The 17261-nt window shown below is 32.5% G+C and overlaps 1 protein-coding gene across 1 annotated transcript; it reads left to right on the top strand.

The window, feature by feature from the left end:
• Positions 1–1775: 1775 nt before the first annotated feature.
• LOC130635752 (uncharacterized) lies at positions 1776–11612 on the top strand. Its single transcript, XM_057445211.1, has 6 exons — positions 1776–1879; positions 5562–5915; positions 8931–9233; positions 9304–9609; positions 9725–9826; positions 9910–11612. Exons 1-6 carry the CDS (start codon positions 1819–1821, stop codon positions 10119–10121), a joined length of 1338 nt encoding a protein of 445 aa, XP_057301194.1. The 5' UTR covers positions 1776–1818; the 3' UTR covers positions 10122–11612.
• The last annotated feature ends 5649 nt before the right edge of the window (positions 11613–17261 follow it).

Raw genomic sequence — 17261 nt, 5'->3', positions numbered from 1 at the left:
AACAAACTAGCATTGGCAAACATATATTTTTGGAAAAGATACTTGCACATATACTCATTCCTACTTTAAAGATTTAAACTATCGTCTTTTTTCCACAGCAATTTAGAGAAAATAAAAATTTTTGTAAGTTTTATCATAGCGGATCAAACTACCTTACCTGGATTTTATAAATTACAAAAATTATGACGTCATCTAAAATTCTATAATGGTTTTGTGCTCTTCAAATAAGGATATTCCGATAGAATATTAAATTTTCATGACAAATATGGAGTTTCTAGAGCAATATAATGTTCTTGTGGGTTTCGTTTTAAATTTGAAGAAAATAATTACTTTGAAAACGAGGCTATTCTTAGGAAGCTCGACTATATGAAGTGTTTGACCGTAAATTTCAGCTTGGAAATGAGGCACTTAAAGAATAAGCATATTAACGTAATTTAGGTAAATTGTTCTAATTTGGCTAATGAACTTAGGGATATGAATCATTTTTATTACAGAATTTTTCAATTGAGTTTGGCGTAATGGGAAATTCAGTCAAGGTCTACTTAACGTCGTTTTTTTGAAAAAAAGACGAGGGCCTAAGGATCCCCTTATTGGCTTTTTTCGGAGCAAAAAAATGACAAAAGTAATAAAACAGTGAGTGAGATCACTCTCCCCCCGGACCAAATAAGGTAAAAAGGTATAAAGCTCAAATAAGTAAAAAAGTAATATCTGGAATTGTTACAGAATGCTGCTTTGAAATTCAAACCACTAAAAATACACCAATATTGCGAACCTCGAATAACTATTGTTCAGCTTAATTGTTGTGCCTAAGTAAAACAATATGTTAAATTTAATAAAACTGTGCTAAATTGCAAACAATTAATTTGGTAATAACACAAATAACGATTGCGAATAACTTTTTTGAAAATTGGGGAAAAAAGATTGCGAATGCGAAGGAAATTTGATGCATTGTTTTCTTCAATAAGAAATTCCTCTTCTTTCATTTCCTCGCTTAAGGTAATGTAATAAGGCGAATAGTTTTAGAAATGTAGGGCCCTTTTTAACCCTGTTCGGTTGGGGGCTTTTCAAACATACTATGACCGGGAGCAGCGGAATTTGCCCCCCCCCCCCAAATAACTTTCCATAGCGTTGTTCAAACTGAATCAAACTTGGAGCACTTATAGTATGTCATAAAAGGAACAAAATAGCAACAATAAATTTATGCTTGTGTCAGCGCATTTTCCGACAAAAGCGAGAAATCAGATTAATCACGTGCCAAACTTATTCAAAATGATTCTTCTTCAAAATTGTGTTGCAAGTTTCAAGTTCTAAAGATGATCCTAACAGAAGTTATTAAATTTTCCCCATCAAAATGATTTTATCGAGTTTTTAGGGGTAGTTAAGCCAATATCAAGGCCTTTGATATGTATGGGACCTAAAAATTTGGCATGCATGCGTCTAATAGGTAAATATTGAAACTCAGTAATTTTTATAACCGTATAACATAGCAATAAAGAGTTATTAGAAAAAAACCGGAATCCACAGCCAACTTTTAGTCGGTAGCATGCTTTCTTATTGGTTTCTATCAAGTTTTTTTTTGTAATGTATATAAAATGAATATCTCATGTAATGATTTTCTCTGTCCTTCCCTAGAATGGAACATTATTATTTGATTGAAAAGCGTCATCTAAAATTTTCATTAAATTAAGCAATTAAAATGAGGTTTCACTTTTCTGTTGATTATGATTTAATTACGTTACAATGAGTAAACGCAACTGAACTTTGACATTATTAAATATTAGCAAGTGGAGTATACAACATTGTATTTACTTTTTCAAGATGACAGTTTTGAAGAAGTACCTTTATATCTGTTTAACACATTTGGTAATGTTGAAGACAGGTAGGTGAGTGCGTATCAATGTAATATTAGTCCTTCTTATATTGTTTTAGTGAGCGAAATATTGTGTGAGAATGTAGTTTAGACATGACATGGTCCCAACCGATAAGTAACGTAACAAAGTATTGTTATCAATCGTCAGCGCATATACGTATTCGATGATTCCAGACACGATATATTTAAAAGAAATTTGGTTACATGGTAGAATGTATCTCTGTTTAGGTTAATAAACATGTCTAATGTTGGAACAATAAATTGGGAACTAATGCAACCGTATTTAAATAATCAAGGACGTTCGACTGTAGAGAAAAAGTAGTTCCTTGTCTGCCGAGAGCTGAGATTATTAGTCGAACTGTACCAGACGTAGGAACCCTTCCCAGAAGGTCGTTCACAAGCTCCAGTTTTAGTGGACAATATTGCTCACGCAATAAAAGAATTGCACATGTTTGAAAACAAAGACAAAAAATGGCGAATGTCTGTCTGTTTTATTTTATGAGGTTTTGGACGTAGGAATAAAAATTAAGGAACTGTGGTAAATAAAATTGAATAAACGCCTAACACAAATAACCTCTCTCTGTACTACATACGCAACAGTCTTAATAATACAAAAATAGTTTTACAAATAATATTAATAAGGCATTGATTATATCATGTCAAACAGAATAACTTCTTCCACATTATTTTATTGTTCTGTTATCTAAAAAGCTGGGGATAAAATACGCCCGACTGACCAACGGACTCATTTTGGCAGGGTCTTCAAGACGTGAACATAACATAGTTTTATGGTGGCCTTAGCTAGCTAGCTAGCTAACTAGAAAGGAAAGATTGCTATTTTTTCAAATGAACCCCATTTTAACTGTTGTACCAAGTAACAAAAACAAAAACAGAAAAGATTTATACTTTGTCATAATTTTCTGGATGAGGATATGTTGTATATTTGTTGCACAAAATTGAGAAACCGGTTTTATCTTTTTGCCTTTTTGCAGTCCCTTAGACGACCTTCATCATGATGCGTGTTGTTTATAATCCCCAGACCTCTCACGCAAGTTGACAGACAAAATAATCAGTCAGGGATAACCGCAAATTAGGGAATGATAGTGTAATTAATCTATGATATAGCTTATTTACACGATCAGACTTGGTTGTTGAGATAATTGTAAAAGAAGAAAACACATCTAAATAGGAGATGATTTCCTAACTAATCTTTGGAAAATCTACTATCCTAATTTGGCGTGATAGCCTAATTTGCTATCCCTGACTGATAATGCAGGTGATAAGCCGTGGATCAGTTAATTTCAAACTTTATTCTCAGGTGGAGGCATCTTTTGATCTTGAAATTAGGATATAGGTTGCATGTACTTCAGATTTTGATCATATATCAGTGAAAAGATGCCAGTAGCCAGAGTACAAAAGTTTTTTAATCATGTTTTGATGTTTTATGTTTACCATTGCACCAACTAAATGTCACAACCAATGAGGGACTTAAACGTGCAAGCCATAAAATTTATGTTTAACAATTGTTACCCTATCGTTATAATAACTTTTTAAATAACGTAAGCGATTTTTCGAAAAACTTTGGTCAAAAATTGTAACAGATAATTTTAACAGTCAATTTCACAAAACTTCACTCGTGCCAAGTTTAAACTGCCATGTTGTTATAATATCCATATTATAATACGCCTAACCTTTTCCAAGCGATTTATTGCTCAGATGAGATTCTGTTATTGATAAACTTGGACAAGGCATAACCCTCGGTATTTGTGGGGCTAACCATGTAAAATATGCACATCTAAATCTACACTTGTTTTATATATAAAACTCCATTTTAGGTTCTTTCAAGACAACTATAATAAGGTGATTCTTTCTTTCTGTCTGGTTGCTTTTTCTATCAGAAAAATGTCTCTGATTATGGAAACAATCTCCAGAATTGGATACAATATCCTAAATAAGATCTGTCCCATACCAAGGTCGGCGAAGATCCTAAATTCCGTGGACCTCCACATACCGTCAATTTTTTAACTCTAATTAGAGCTTTAAACACTCTAGAACTAATGGAAACAATTGACAAGTTTTTATTCTTCAAAATGAGGAAAGTTAACCACATAAGATATAATCCAAAGGCCTTCAGTCTGACAGAAACAAGCAGCAACAATAATGGGTTCATACAACGTAAGTGGCAAAATAGAAGTAAAAAAATTAAATTAAACAAAGTTATGCTAATTTATAGCTCTTAAATCAATAAAGTTTTTACTTAAGAGAGGATACGGAGATCTGACTTTTACATAACATGCGTAAAATGTTAGACTAACTATAATGTTTCAGCCAGTTGTAACACAAACTGATTGTGAGTTGTCAAAAATGAAAAATAAAAGGTGTTAATAGAAAAAATTGTACTTTTAGCAGTTTCTTGATTCCAGGTCCTGGCAAGCACGAGCTATTTAAGATAACCTCCAAAATTTCAAAATGTGGAGAGATTTCACGACTTAAAATCATAAAAAAACGTACTTTCACATAATTTCAGGCCTTAATTTTTATACACCGAATTATATACAGCGATCTTGGATAAAATTTTGACATTTCTTTTATTCTTTTTGTTTTTAACGTAAGTTAAATTTCCTATGAAGAACACAAGGAAAAGTATAGGTGAAAAATTTTTGCTTTGCATACCGTAATTCAATTTCACACTCATAAAATAATTTACATTTGCTTTTTATCGCACTCTTGATTTTTTTCTTTTCTATAATATATAAGAGCGATGAAAAAGGCTATTACGTTGATCACGTAACATTCGTTTGCTTGTTATTGATTTGTTTAAAAAGTATAGAGAATATTAAAGTCGGCCCCTTTCCTTCATGCTGACACTCTTATGCTCGGCTGGTGGATTACATTGAGACTCAAAGGAAAGACAGAAAACCATTTGGAACCATGTCACAGGTCAGTTCGGCCTTCATTGTCACAGAGAATACTGCGAGAAGAGTGCACATCCATGCAAGTTAAATATAACCAGAACATTGGGAGGTTAGGTGTCCTGTACCTAATACAGCTTAGGGACGAATGTTTTTGTGTTGTAATACAAAAGAAGAAACATGTTGAATAAAGTTTAAAAAATGTTTTTAAAAGGGGAAAGAGAAATCAAAAATGTCTAGAAATATAGTAAATGCCAAAAACGTATAGCAAATCTGCCAACACATCATCACGTTCAAGATAGTTCAACCTTGCACCGGGTGGTTAATACGTTTTACAAAATTGATTTCTGTACAGCTTAAGTAACATAAAATGTCGCAGTAAACAAAAAACAGTTAAGTGTGAATCACACTTACATATATTCACATCGCACTTGTAAATTTTGCTTACGAATACGATTTTTCGCCGACCATAGCACTTATAATGTTTTAGCGGGTGCTTTTTGTAGCTCTGGCATAGTTTTATTGAAGAAGTGGCCTGCATTGTCACAATGTGAAATAGCAGAGGCTTGTTTTTCATGCCTGCAAGCATAATATTATAGTTGTTTGTGGTTAGTTGTTATACTCTTTATTTAAGAACTCATGTTTTGTGTATATATAATTATGTTTTAACAGCTCTGAGAACGTGAATTTAAAATGCATATTTTAAAGATATTTTTGCATTGTTTTTTGAAAAAAAATTGATCATTATTCATGACTATGTATAATCCTACTTTTTTTAGTGATATGTGGCACAGTTGAAACTGTCAAAACTAATTTAGAAGTTCCAGTTAATCAAACTGCGCAATTGAAGTGGAGAGTTGTCCCTGATTTAGGGGAAGAAATATCTACGGCAGAGGTTTTTGTTCTTGGATCACCCAATGTTCAAATAATCAACTTTGTATCAACCCTCACAACTGCTGGTGAAGAAAGGTTTGGTAATAGATTATCTGGAAGCTTGACAAATGGTATATATACACTATCTATCAAAAAAATCGAGTTCAATGAAAAGAAGTCTTATAACTTGAAAGTTGTATTCTACAATGCACCAGAATATTATCCAAAAAATTCAACAGTGGTTATAAAAGAAGTTGTAGGTGAGTTACAGTTTTTTTATTTTCCAAAATGTGCAATTTATTATTCCAATTCCTGGTGTCAGGCTTTTTCAAAGTAACAAATATCTTTGCAATGACAGCGAAATTTTAAAGTCTATATTCCAGGTTTAATTTATTTCTGTTTTATGTCTATAACAAGCTAAGCCTTTCAAGAAGTAGAAAGCTATTATATATTAAATCAAACAAAACTGGATCTTGATCAAAGGTTTATAAACCCGTAAAATTAGGGACTACATGCTACAAAAAGTATAGATCTGATATCGTCACATTTTGTTTAAAATTGGAGAAATAAGAATGAACAATGTGGCACCTGTTTTCCATCACAAAGAAACAAAGTATCATCTTGCTGCTTAAATATTTAATTATCTTTTCAACACCTAAATTAAAATGCCTATAGGCACCACAAACAAAAATCCCTCATTTCCAATATATCTTTCTGTTAGATGGGTATGATCTTGCAATATTCTAATCAGGGAGGAAAGTTTTACCGAATGATCACAATAAGTTCTTAGGAAAAATTTATTTTTGGCATGTTATTGAGACTTTCTGTTGCCATGAAAATTATTAAAATTAAGTAGCCTTTTATGAGTTTTGCTCCTCTTCCTAAAGTTGCAAGTCCTAAAGCTTATTAGGAATTCAAGTTTATGACAACATTTGGCTATAGAATTTTGCAAAAAAATTAAAAAAATTATCCTCCTGAAGTACAGTTCTTACAACCAAGTTTTTTGCTATGATAAGCCACTTCTTCTCAACAAAATCAGCAATTGTCACTATAAATTATTGAATTGATAGTACGCTGCGCTATCAATGATAATTTTGTTAATAAATTTTAACTACTTTACATGCATTAATCATTTATGGTATCAACCTAGCAAGTAACATGTGGTTTTTATATCCTTCAAACTCTTTTGTTTATTACGTCCATTAATAATGAAAGTTTTTTGGTTATAATAAGTATGTGAATGGTGTAACCTGCTACATACTTGATGAAGGGGGTCCTCTTTTTTGTGGTGCCAATATATCTGAAAGCGACAGCATGAATGGAGTAACAGAATTGACTTTAAAACAAGATGTTTGTGGCAATCTTTAGCCAGTTCTGCTTTGAAAGAAAATATCACAAGAACTTACCAATAGACATATACAACAAAAGCATTAACTAGGACAAATTACGGTCACATAATTGGATTTCGAGCATATGGTCACAAGCTTGTAATAACTTGATATAATTGTGAGTCACTGTTTTGTTCATTATACTGTTTATTATCTACGTATAAATAAACATTTTTTGTAGTATACCAAACATGTTAAAAAAATTTGTGTATCGATTTATTAAATTTTTAAAAAACATCATTGCCTGTTAGATGGTATATAATCATTTAGTTAAACCATTAGGTGAAACTGCCATTGCTATTACCATCAAGATAATTGTGTCCATGTGGATTGGAACACAGAGGATACTGTAAATTGTAAGGTGACATATCAACTTACTTTTAATACTGGAAATACTTTTGAAGTAACTGGCAATATTTTAAAAATTGTTCCCTAGAAGTACTAACAGCCACATATGCAATAATTAACCTTTGTGAGACTATTTCTAACTCCATTGAGACCTGTTAGGACAAAAAAAGTTGTGAACTTGATGTACCATGGAGGGTTCACGGCATTATTTGGACGGTGGCATGTTTCGTGAACTTTTAAAAGTGCTTGTTGGCAAACTGGGAGAATGGTTTATTTCAGACATGTGCGATATTGCGTGTCATATTTACCTTGTATGTGTTTGTATTATGACTTTCTACAAGTAGGACACGTTTTTTTCTATGCATAGGTAAAATTTACTTTGTTCCTCTTTTAAGGGCTATACAGTACAAAAAAGACCCGCTGTTAATAAGGTTTAAAAGGTGAAAATTCTAGCTGCAACTCGTAAATCCTTTGAATATTTTATGTTATAAGCCCCTTCATCTGTTAAAAAAATTATGCCTGATTAATACGTAATTGTCTTAGTACTAATCATGGTATGGATTATCCGGAAAGTAAATTAGCTGCTAATAGGATTTTACTATTGCTGCTGGGTTACCCTTTACTTGGCTTTTAATGCATTAAAGATTTAATTTTATGCCTTTGTTTACAGTCAAACGGTTGAAATACATGAGTCGGTTACCAAGGGTGTGGTATTTGTACAAACGATGATTAACATAAGAAGAGTGTTTAATAGCAAACTATGGGGAGTGGAAACTAAGATATTTTTCAATCTAGATAACCAAAAAATTAAACTTAGGTTTTAACAGGAATATATTATGACAGCTAATGATGTTTTTAAGAAAAGTCGTTATTGTAAATATAAAATATGTGGTTTAAAAACAACAAAAAGTATGACAGTTTCACATTGTTTTCTTGGAAGTAAGTCATTGATCTTGGTTTCACAGTTGCGTGTGAATTTATAAATGAATCTCAATGTTATCAAATATTTTGTCCTCACCCTAACCACCCTAACGTATGTACCAAGCTTAATAAAATAAGCGTTATTGTTTCCCGAAAAAATGGATCTTTTTAGGTTTAGATCGTTATAGAAGCAAAATGTTAGATATGATTTCATTTGTATCCCATTGATGTCATTAAATTTGACTTTTTTTAAATTAAATTGAATTTAATTAGTCTACGAGGAATCAAGGTCGCACAATCTATACCAATGAGGAAATCTTAGTACACTTAATCACTTATCATAATTTATAATTTTTTTAAAATTTCGTAGTCACATTTTATTTGCATGTCAAAAGGTTTTCTCATATAAAAAATGCCCACAAAAAGGTTCGCTAATGATTGCTACTCGATATACCGTTTTACAAGTTTGTTAAGCGTTCCAGTTTGCGGTTTATAAAACATCTTAAGATGAATTATTATTATAAAATATCAGTATATAATATTACCACTCTGAATTTTACATTTAACGATCTTGAAGACAGATATCACTAGACTTTTTGTTTTTTTAAATAATTGTAGGTGGCCCTGAAGCTTGTGGGATTACACTAAATACAAGTTATGCTGTAAACGAGGGTAAACAGTTATCTGTTACCACCGAAGTTTGTGGAAATCCAAAACCTGTTTTAACTTGGAAATTACAAAAAGAATTAGAGTATTCATACTCTACCGCAGTTGCGCCAGTGAATATCTCAATCATGCGATACAGATATGTTTATAAAACTCGACGTTTCGTGACACGTGAAGATTGTGGTACAAAGCTAGTTTTCAATGCGACTGGTACGAATGGAATGATCAAGGGAGAGACACTAATAGATGTAACATGTAATGGCCACTTATTTTCTTTCTCTGACCTTGTTTTTGAAAATTTCTAAAACCTTTTTAAAACTTTTAGTTTCGCCTCGAAAATTACAAAATGCAATATTTTACAAAGATAATGATTGTATAAATGGTATATGGACACGTGAAGCAACTGGAAATTGTGTGCTTAACTATCATTTACAATTTGAAGGAGGAAAATATATTTTTAATACAAGTGATACATACTACGCTGTGTGTAATGTATTAAGTGCTTCATATGTATTTATTTGGGCGTCATACAAAAACAAATACGGCGAGAAGATAAAAATCAATGCTAGTTTAACAACTCCTGGACCTACAAATGCTACCGATCCTTGCACATGTCCAAAACTGTTGGAAGGTATATGCCAATTTTATAGCCGATGTTATTTTGACAGTTGTGTCAATACAGCATTGGTACTTACTTTGTTTTTTTTGTGAATTTCTTTTGCTGAAAGTCATTGTGTTAATTTTAGTCAAAAGATTGGATACGAAGAAATTAGTTTTAGCAATAATTATAGCGTTTGTGGTCACGCAAGTAGCCAATATATGCATTTATGGAGTTGTGAAGTACAGAGGTTAGAACATCCTTTATTATTGTAGCAGTATATAATACTGTAGCAGTATAAAATACGAAATGACAAGCCCATGTATTTTCTAGGTGCTGAGACTAACTGCAAAAATAAGCAAAGCGCAAAAAACGACGACAAAAACGAAGATAGACAAGAGTACGAAGTATTTCCTACAACTGAATCTCATTATACAGGTCTTCAATTGGAAGCAAGAAAAGAAATTGTTTATGCCGATTTGTCACCACCAACAGTCAATAACTATTCGGAAATTGGAACAGAAAAAAGGTCAAAACAATTTTAGCACACTGTGTTTTTCTGTAGAAGCACATTTCCACGTCTTTTTTAAAGAAGCTTTACGTCCTTTTCGTCAACAAAGGCACCGATTCCTGTCCAATTTTATTGATCTTCTTGATGCAAGAAGAGAATAAATAAATTATCATCAGAAGAGTTAACGTAACTCTAAAAAGATATATGGACGTTTTATTGTCATTATAGCCTAGTTTGACTATTTTAAAGTTGCTGCTACATTTTGTATGTATGGCGTAACCTCAAATTGATCTATTTCAGATATTTCGCAAAGCATTTTTTTTCGCGAATTGACCATTCTTAGATTTCTTGGAAATATTTCTTTTTGCAATTCTAGCACTTTTTTAAAGTTAATTCTAATTATTAAGATTATGACGGTCCTTAAATCGGCTCCAAAACGAGATTATCATTGCTACTAAGATATTCGCGAAATGTTCAAGAAATCAGAAGAACCTAATACAGATATTTTATCGACAAGGTATGAGAAAAAACAGAAAACATAATCTGGTTTAAAAAGAATTTGCCGCATAAACTTTTGCAAATATAGGTAACAATTGCAATATTGGCTATAATTCCCGTATACACCTATCAATTTAATCCTAATCGATCCGGGGTTTTTTGAACTTATTATATCCGAGACTAGTTTGTACTAGATCTTGAACGGTAGAAAAAGAAAGAAAGAATCAAAGAAAAATTGTTCATTCTTGATTACATTTTACTTTTATTATTTTTTTCAATTTTTGAAAAATTCCGATATCTTTGTCTAATTCGAATTTTCAGCCTTCAAACCTGAAAATTCGAACAAGAGAGACTTTATACTATTCGAATCTCTCTATAATTCGGACAAAACCTTTTTCCCCTCGGGATTCGAATTAGAGAAGGTCAACCGGGTTAACCCTATTCGGTCGGGGGGGGGACGGATTCCGCCCCCCGGCCGCTGACGGTTTTTCTTAATAACTCCTGACTGCTTTGTTACATATCTATGATACTTACTGAGTTTCAATATTTATCTACTAGCCGAATTCCTGTGGAAGAATCCACTGAATCTTTTATTGAGTTCTTTTCAGGGTGCCAAATAAAAACATAGAACTCAGTAATTTGAATTTTCAAAACTCACATTTTAATATCGACGCCGCGCTCTTTGTCTCTTTTATAACGGGATGGCAAAAAGAGAAAAACGCCCTGGGATCGAGGTTGCTCACAATCCGCCTTATTTTATGTTTATAACCGCTGAAAGAAATCGTCTAAAAATATAAGCATGTGCAACAAAAACATATGTCCAAAAAAAGCCATTCCAGAAATACACCAGGGGAAAAAAGGATACCAAACATTGAAAAAATCCAACATTTTTCAAAGTCATACAAAATCAGCTGTTTAGTCTATTGCAAACGGCAAACCTTCCAAAGTTATACTCAAAATACAAGAAATTAATAGTTGAAAACACAAAGAGAAATATAAAAACTTGAATTATTTAGTATGTTGTATATCTATGGAAATATCTCAATCCAAAATATTAAAAGAACAGACCCAAACTTATAGTTAAGGAAATCACGCATAAAATCAAAGAAGATAACAATACAGCGTTTTCGAATTTAAGAATCGATTATATTTCAAACGATCGTAACGTAACAGATCTAAACATTGATTTAACTTTAGGTTTTAGGTTTAGGTTTTTTATAACGACATCAATACTGAATCACACAATCTGTAGTGTTAAAAACAGTAACAACGGAAAAATTACTTTTTACATGTTTATGCAAATTCTTGTCTAGGATATACACGCTGTATAAGAATAGTGGGTTATAATTTCAGCCTCGATGTTCTGAACTTTTTTCACTTTCATATTTATAGCAAACTATTAAGCTTAGACATATTTTTAGGATATTCAAACTTCTGACCCATTTTTCAGAGTATGTACTTACAAAATAAGTGCTTAAAGAAAATATTTTCCGGCTCAAGACACAACAACAAAGTTAATATTTACGGAGAATTTAGCTTTGAAAGAAACGGCTAGAAACTCGTTATGCACCCAAGTTCATTTCTTTACTAAATAATCTAAACAACGAACCTGCTTTTCTTTTTCTTTTCACTAGGTAGCTTGCTAGCGTTCTCCTAATAAAACTCCAATCATTTTTTTACTATGAATACTAAACTTCGTTTCATCCCAAAGAGAACGAATTGAAGATGCATACAATTGCCTGAAACATTTCCAATCAGTTCTCTTTGTGATGTTAAATCATCGAACGTTAGAAAAATTTCTAACTACAACACCAACTTCGTTTGACAACAACACAACAGTTTGTTTTTTACATTTCAGATTCGAATTACATTCATATTCGAATCTGATAGAATTTCTATAAAAGGAAGCAACCTCGGTCCCAGAACACAAAAATGGAAAATATAGAAAAACAAATGATAAGTAAACACCTCATGATAAGTAAACAATGTTTCAAAAAACCTTTTCCAGGATTACTTTGAAAAACAGACAACCTTTTTCGCTCCGCTTTTCTTTTGCAGTTGATAAACAACTTGTTTTCGTTAGATACGGCGTGGACATTAATCCAGGTGTAAAATTAAATTATTATATTTAAAACGACTCCGTTCACGGCCATTTGTCGATGAAAAGAAAGTGTGCTCATGCGCCGGTTTTTCTGAAATTTCGCGTGGTTGCCGAATTCCATAATGGCTTCTGGCGCTCAAGGGATGCGGAACACAGCGAAGAATATCTTTGAAAAACATAAAATTTTAGGCCCAGTGGAAAAAAGGGGGGAGCTTGGTCAGCTTTTTTAGAGAAATAAACCATGCTGGATGAATGAAAGCCCAAAATAGCAAGTTCCTTTTGCGATAAGCTGCGGTGACACATGGCTGAAAAAGACAACCTGGATTAGTCTTGGAATTGTGGTTGCAACGAAATCGAATACGATATTTCAAGTTCTACCCAAACTAGGAATAGCAGGTAATTTTTTTCTGATAAAATATAGTTTGGAGAACTTATTTTAATTGGAGTGATGTTGCTGTACTTTTTTGTCTGAGGACCATCATAGCACAAAGGTAGCCAAAAAATTTTAAAATACCCAAAGTAGCCATATTTGCTATCGTCTAATCAAAACCTAAATTCAACAATTCTAGTATAATAAATTTAAGAAACACATCCTAGAAACATAACATGGTAGTTAGACATGCACAGTACTGTGAGGCTGCCATTAAAATATCTTATGTTTGCGTCCTCGGACTGACTTGCTTGCGGTAATAAAACCCCAAAAACAACAGCGTTGGGCTTTTAAAATAAAAACAAAACAAAATAAAAATGTTTAAGAATAAAAAAAAAATTATTTTCAATAAAATAAAGCTTTCAGTAAAATAGAGATTTATTTTTTAAGGTAATAAGAAAGAAGAACTAAATGATTATATAGTAACCCCCTGATTTGCGTTTTTTTTAACTTGGTAAATTTTAGCGTAACGCCACGTCATAGTGACCCGTACTGTGCCTGTCGTGGACTCACATGGCTACTCACACAAGCGTATTATTATATAGATTAGACACCTGCATGCTAAATTTTTAGGTCCCATACCTTTCAGACGTTTTGATATTGGCCATTACTCGAAACTACCCCTAAAAATCTCTATGAAATCCTTATAATGGGGAAAATATAACAACTCCTGTTAAGATTATCCTTAGAACTTGAAACTTGCAACATGACATTGTTTCATCAAGAAGAATCATTGTGAATAATTTGGACACGTCACTAATCCGATTTCCCGATTTTGTCGGATTTTACCCAAAACTCGGAAAAAATTATTCCGCCGCGTCTCAATAACTTTTCATAGTGTTGTTCAAATTGAGTCAAACTTGGCACACTTATATTACATCATAAGAGGAACAATATAGCGAGAATAAGTTTTTGGTTGCGTCAGCACATTTTCTGTGACGTCATCAGAAGTTTGAAATTTGTTAAAAATGCTACTATCTGCATAAAATTTAATTACTTTTGTTCCAGAGGAATTTTTGCATTCTGTTTGAAGTTTCTGAAAGCTAAATAAAAGTTACTTAACATATTTTCCGCTTTTTACGTGGATTGCATAAAACGAGCCAAAAATTGCCCGAAAATCCGGGTTTTTCCGACTTTCGGGAAAGATCCGACAAAATTGGGAAATCAGATTAATCACGTGTCCCAATTATTCAAAATGATTCTTCTTCAAAGTTGTGTTGAAAGTTTCAAGTTTTAAAGTTAATCCTAACAAGAGTTATTATTTTTTCTCAGTTATAAGGGTGTCATTTTTAGGGGTAGTTTAGAGTAATAGCCAATATCAAAGGCTCTGGCAGGCGTAGGACCTAAACATTTGACATACAGGTGCCTAATGGATAAATACTGAAACTCAGTAAGTATTATAGCCATGCAACGTATCGTTAAGGAGGTATTAAGAGAAAACCGTCAGGGGGGATTTTAAGATGACATAATTTTTTTAATTTGTTTCATTTTTCACTTAATATTCGGTGCAATTTTCCATATTTGTGTTATCGAATTCGAATGATAATTCGAATCTGAAGTGTAAAAAACAAAACTGTTGTTGTAGAACGACTGTTGTTGTCGAGCGAGAAAAAAAGTTTATGTTGTTTTCAGAAATATTTTTTATAAAGGAGAATATGGTATGATGATATAACGTCCCAAAAAGAACTGATTAGAAATGTATTAGACAATTATAGCCAGGTATACACTTTAAATTTTTTTCTTTGGGATATAGCGAAGTTTAGTAATGGAGGTCGAAAACTGATTGGACTTTTATCCAAAGAACGCTAGCTATCAACCTACTGAGACAGGGAAAGAACGAGCAGGTGTGTTGTTTAGATTATTTGGTAGAGAAATGAATTCAGGTGAATCACGATTTTTAAGTTAACCATTAGAACTTAAGTTTCCCTTAAATATAAAGTTAAATATGTTGTGTCTTGAACTTGAAAATATTTTCTTTAAGCACTTTGTTGTAAGAACACAATACTTCTGAACAACGTAGCCTATGGCAAAGAACACAAGAATATCAAAGTGTCACAAAAAGAACGGATTGTGTAAAAATTTTTTATATTTACAGCAAAATCAAACACCCATGGCAAACGCCAATGCATGTACAATTAGTAACAAATCAACAAAAATAATTACAAATAAACACTTACTAAACGATATTAACGCGACCGCTAAATATCCGTGAAACTGTAAGATATATACGTAACTTTATTCGAACTTAAAACTTTTAAGTTAAACAACCTTTAACATAAGCCTCTCACATAAGAGCTCCTTTCTTTCTTAATCTTAACATTCGCAGTATACATTTTCAAAGCGGCAACTTAGCTGTGACGGCTAAAATAAAACTAGCGATCGTCAAAAAAGAACAGCCTATTTATACAGTTTAGAACTATGCATGAAGGAAGCCAGAAGCGTGCATGTCCCTACGCGCGAGCACGAAAAACTGACACACATACGCAACACATTTCAATTAGATGTTACATTTGAATTGGATGAAATACCAACTATAGGAAGTACTAAGATGGATGAACAAGTCTTAGGTTAAAATCAACTGGTTATCCTAAACGTGAATTTCCTAATAAATTAATACACATGCTAAGGCTATCATTCGTCATTTCGATAATAATCAATAAAGAACAACCTGTTTTATAAGTCGACATTCATTGTAATATTTTTCAACTCGACCACCACAACATTATCTGCCATTTTGATTTTTGGTCAAAAATGTGCGCGGAAGCTTATTGACATAAGCGGCCATTGCAAAGTTTACTGCTGGTTTTGACGTAAGTGATTTAGCCAAAGTAGTTTATGTTATATATATCAAGTTAGTTTAATATACTTTCTCAAACAATCTATATTTGGGTATTGAAGCCTCCTATAAAAAACTTCTATTTATCCTTGCTGTAAAGCTTAAAATTATACATAATACGTTCTTAGGAGAAATAAAACGATTTGTGTAATATTTTATAACGTTTTGTTACTATTTGATGTTTACTGATTTGATGTAATGCTATGGAAAAGCAGATAAACACACTGTCAGTAACAAAATAAAGTTCAAAATATATTACTTACGGAAGTACAATCGATCTTTTTCTTATCACAAATTTGCATAGCTACTCAATGAAAAACGTTTCTTTTAATGTAACAATTTTTCACAAGCGTAGTGAAAATTTAAAGGTTTCTCTATGGATTTGGTAAATTGTTAGTTTATCAACTTTTACTCGACTTCGTACCAGAACAAAAGACAGCCACTATTGTACCTTTCGTCTCTTTTGTTTGTTTTCCATACTACTTTTCCCTGACGAATGGAATGATCGCAAGAGAGGCAATTGATGTAACATGTAAAAAATACTTACAAGAAATATTTTTTATTTCGCATTTTTATTTGAAAAAGTTTAATATCTATATAATATATTTAGTTTTGTCACGCAAAATCTAAAAAGTAACATTCTACAAACATAATGATTGTAGAAATAGTATATGGACACGTGCAGCAACCGGGAATTGTGCGCTTAGCTACCATCTGCAATTTGAAAGGGATATTTTTACCACAAGTAACACAGACTACGCTGTACGCAACTTATCTAATATAACTACGCCAATATAGGGTATTTATTTAGGCTTCATATAAGGATAAAGCGGGCCAAAAGAGTAAAATCAATATTAGTCTACCCATCCCACCCCTTCCCTCAAACCAAAAATGGATGCAAACATCTTCATTATTGGAAGGTACGTGCCACGTTTTTAAGTTTGTTCTTGAACTTGCCGAAACAACATTTATGCATGCGTAAAAATCAAATATCATGATACTGAAGATTTAAAGGTTTGTTTTTATACCTAGAAAATAGGTTGGATAAAAGGAAATGGTTGGTTGCCACAATTACAACTTTAGTAGTTACACAAGTAGCAAATACGCTTATAGGATTTTAAAGGGAGGAGGTTAGCACATCCTCTGCTATGAGATTGGCGTAAACAACAACATTAACGATGAAGTTACTTTTATTCTTCCCTATCTTGATATCTTTAACATTATCATAAAAAGATTATATACACCCGCTTGGTGACGAAGAATACGCGGCGATTGTCAAACTTGCAAGTGGTAGATTTAACACGCCTGT

This window comes from Hydractinia symbiolongicarpus, chromosome 3 (genome assembly GCF_029227915.1).
Source record: "Hydractinia symbiolongicarpus strain clone_291-10 chromosome 3, HSymV2.1, whole genome shotgun sequence".
Taxonomy (NCBI): Eukaryota; Metazoa; Cnidaria; class Hydrozoa; order Anthoathecata; family Hydractiniidae; genus Hydractinia; species Hydractinia symbiolongicarpus.
This window is presented reverse-complemented; position numbering and strand designations above follow the sequence as displayed.

Bases quoted from the DNA above. Each gene is read 5' to 3' on its own strand.
- LOC130635752 (XM_057445211.1), top strand. From the start codon at position 1,819: ATGACAGTTTTGAAGAAGTACCTTTATATCTGTTTAACACATTTGGTA. The intron at 1,880-5,561 runs GTAGGTGAGTGC...TACTTTTTTTAG, and splicing joins TTTGGTAATGTTGAAGACAG to TGATATGTGGCACAGTTGAA. The intron at 9,827-9,909 runs GTTAGAACATCC...TGTATTTTCTAG, and splicing joins TGGAGTTGTGAAGTACAGAG to GTGCTGAGACTAACTGCAAA.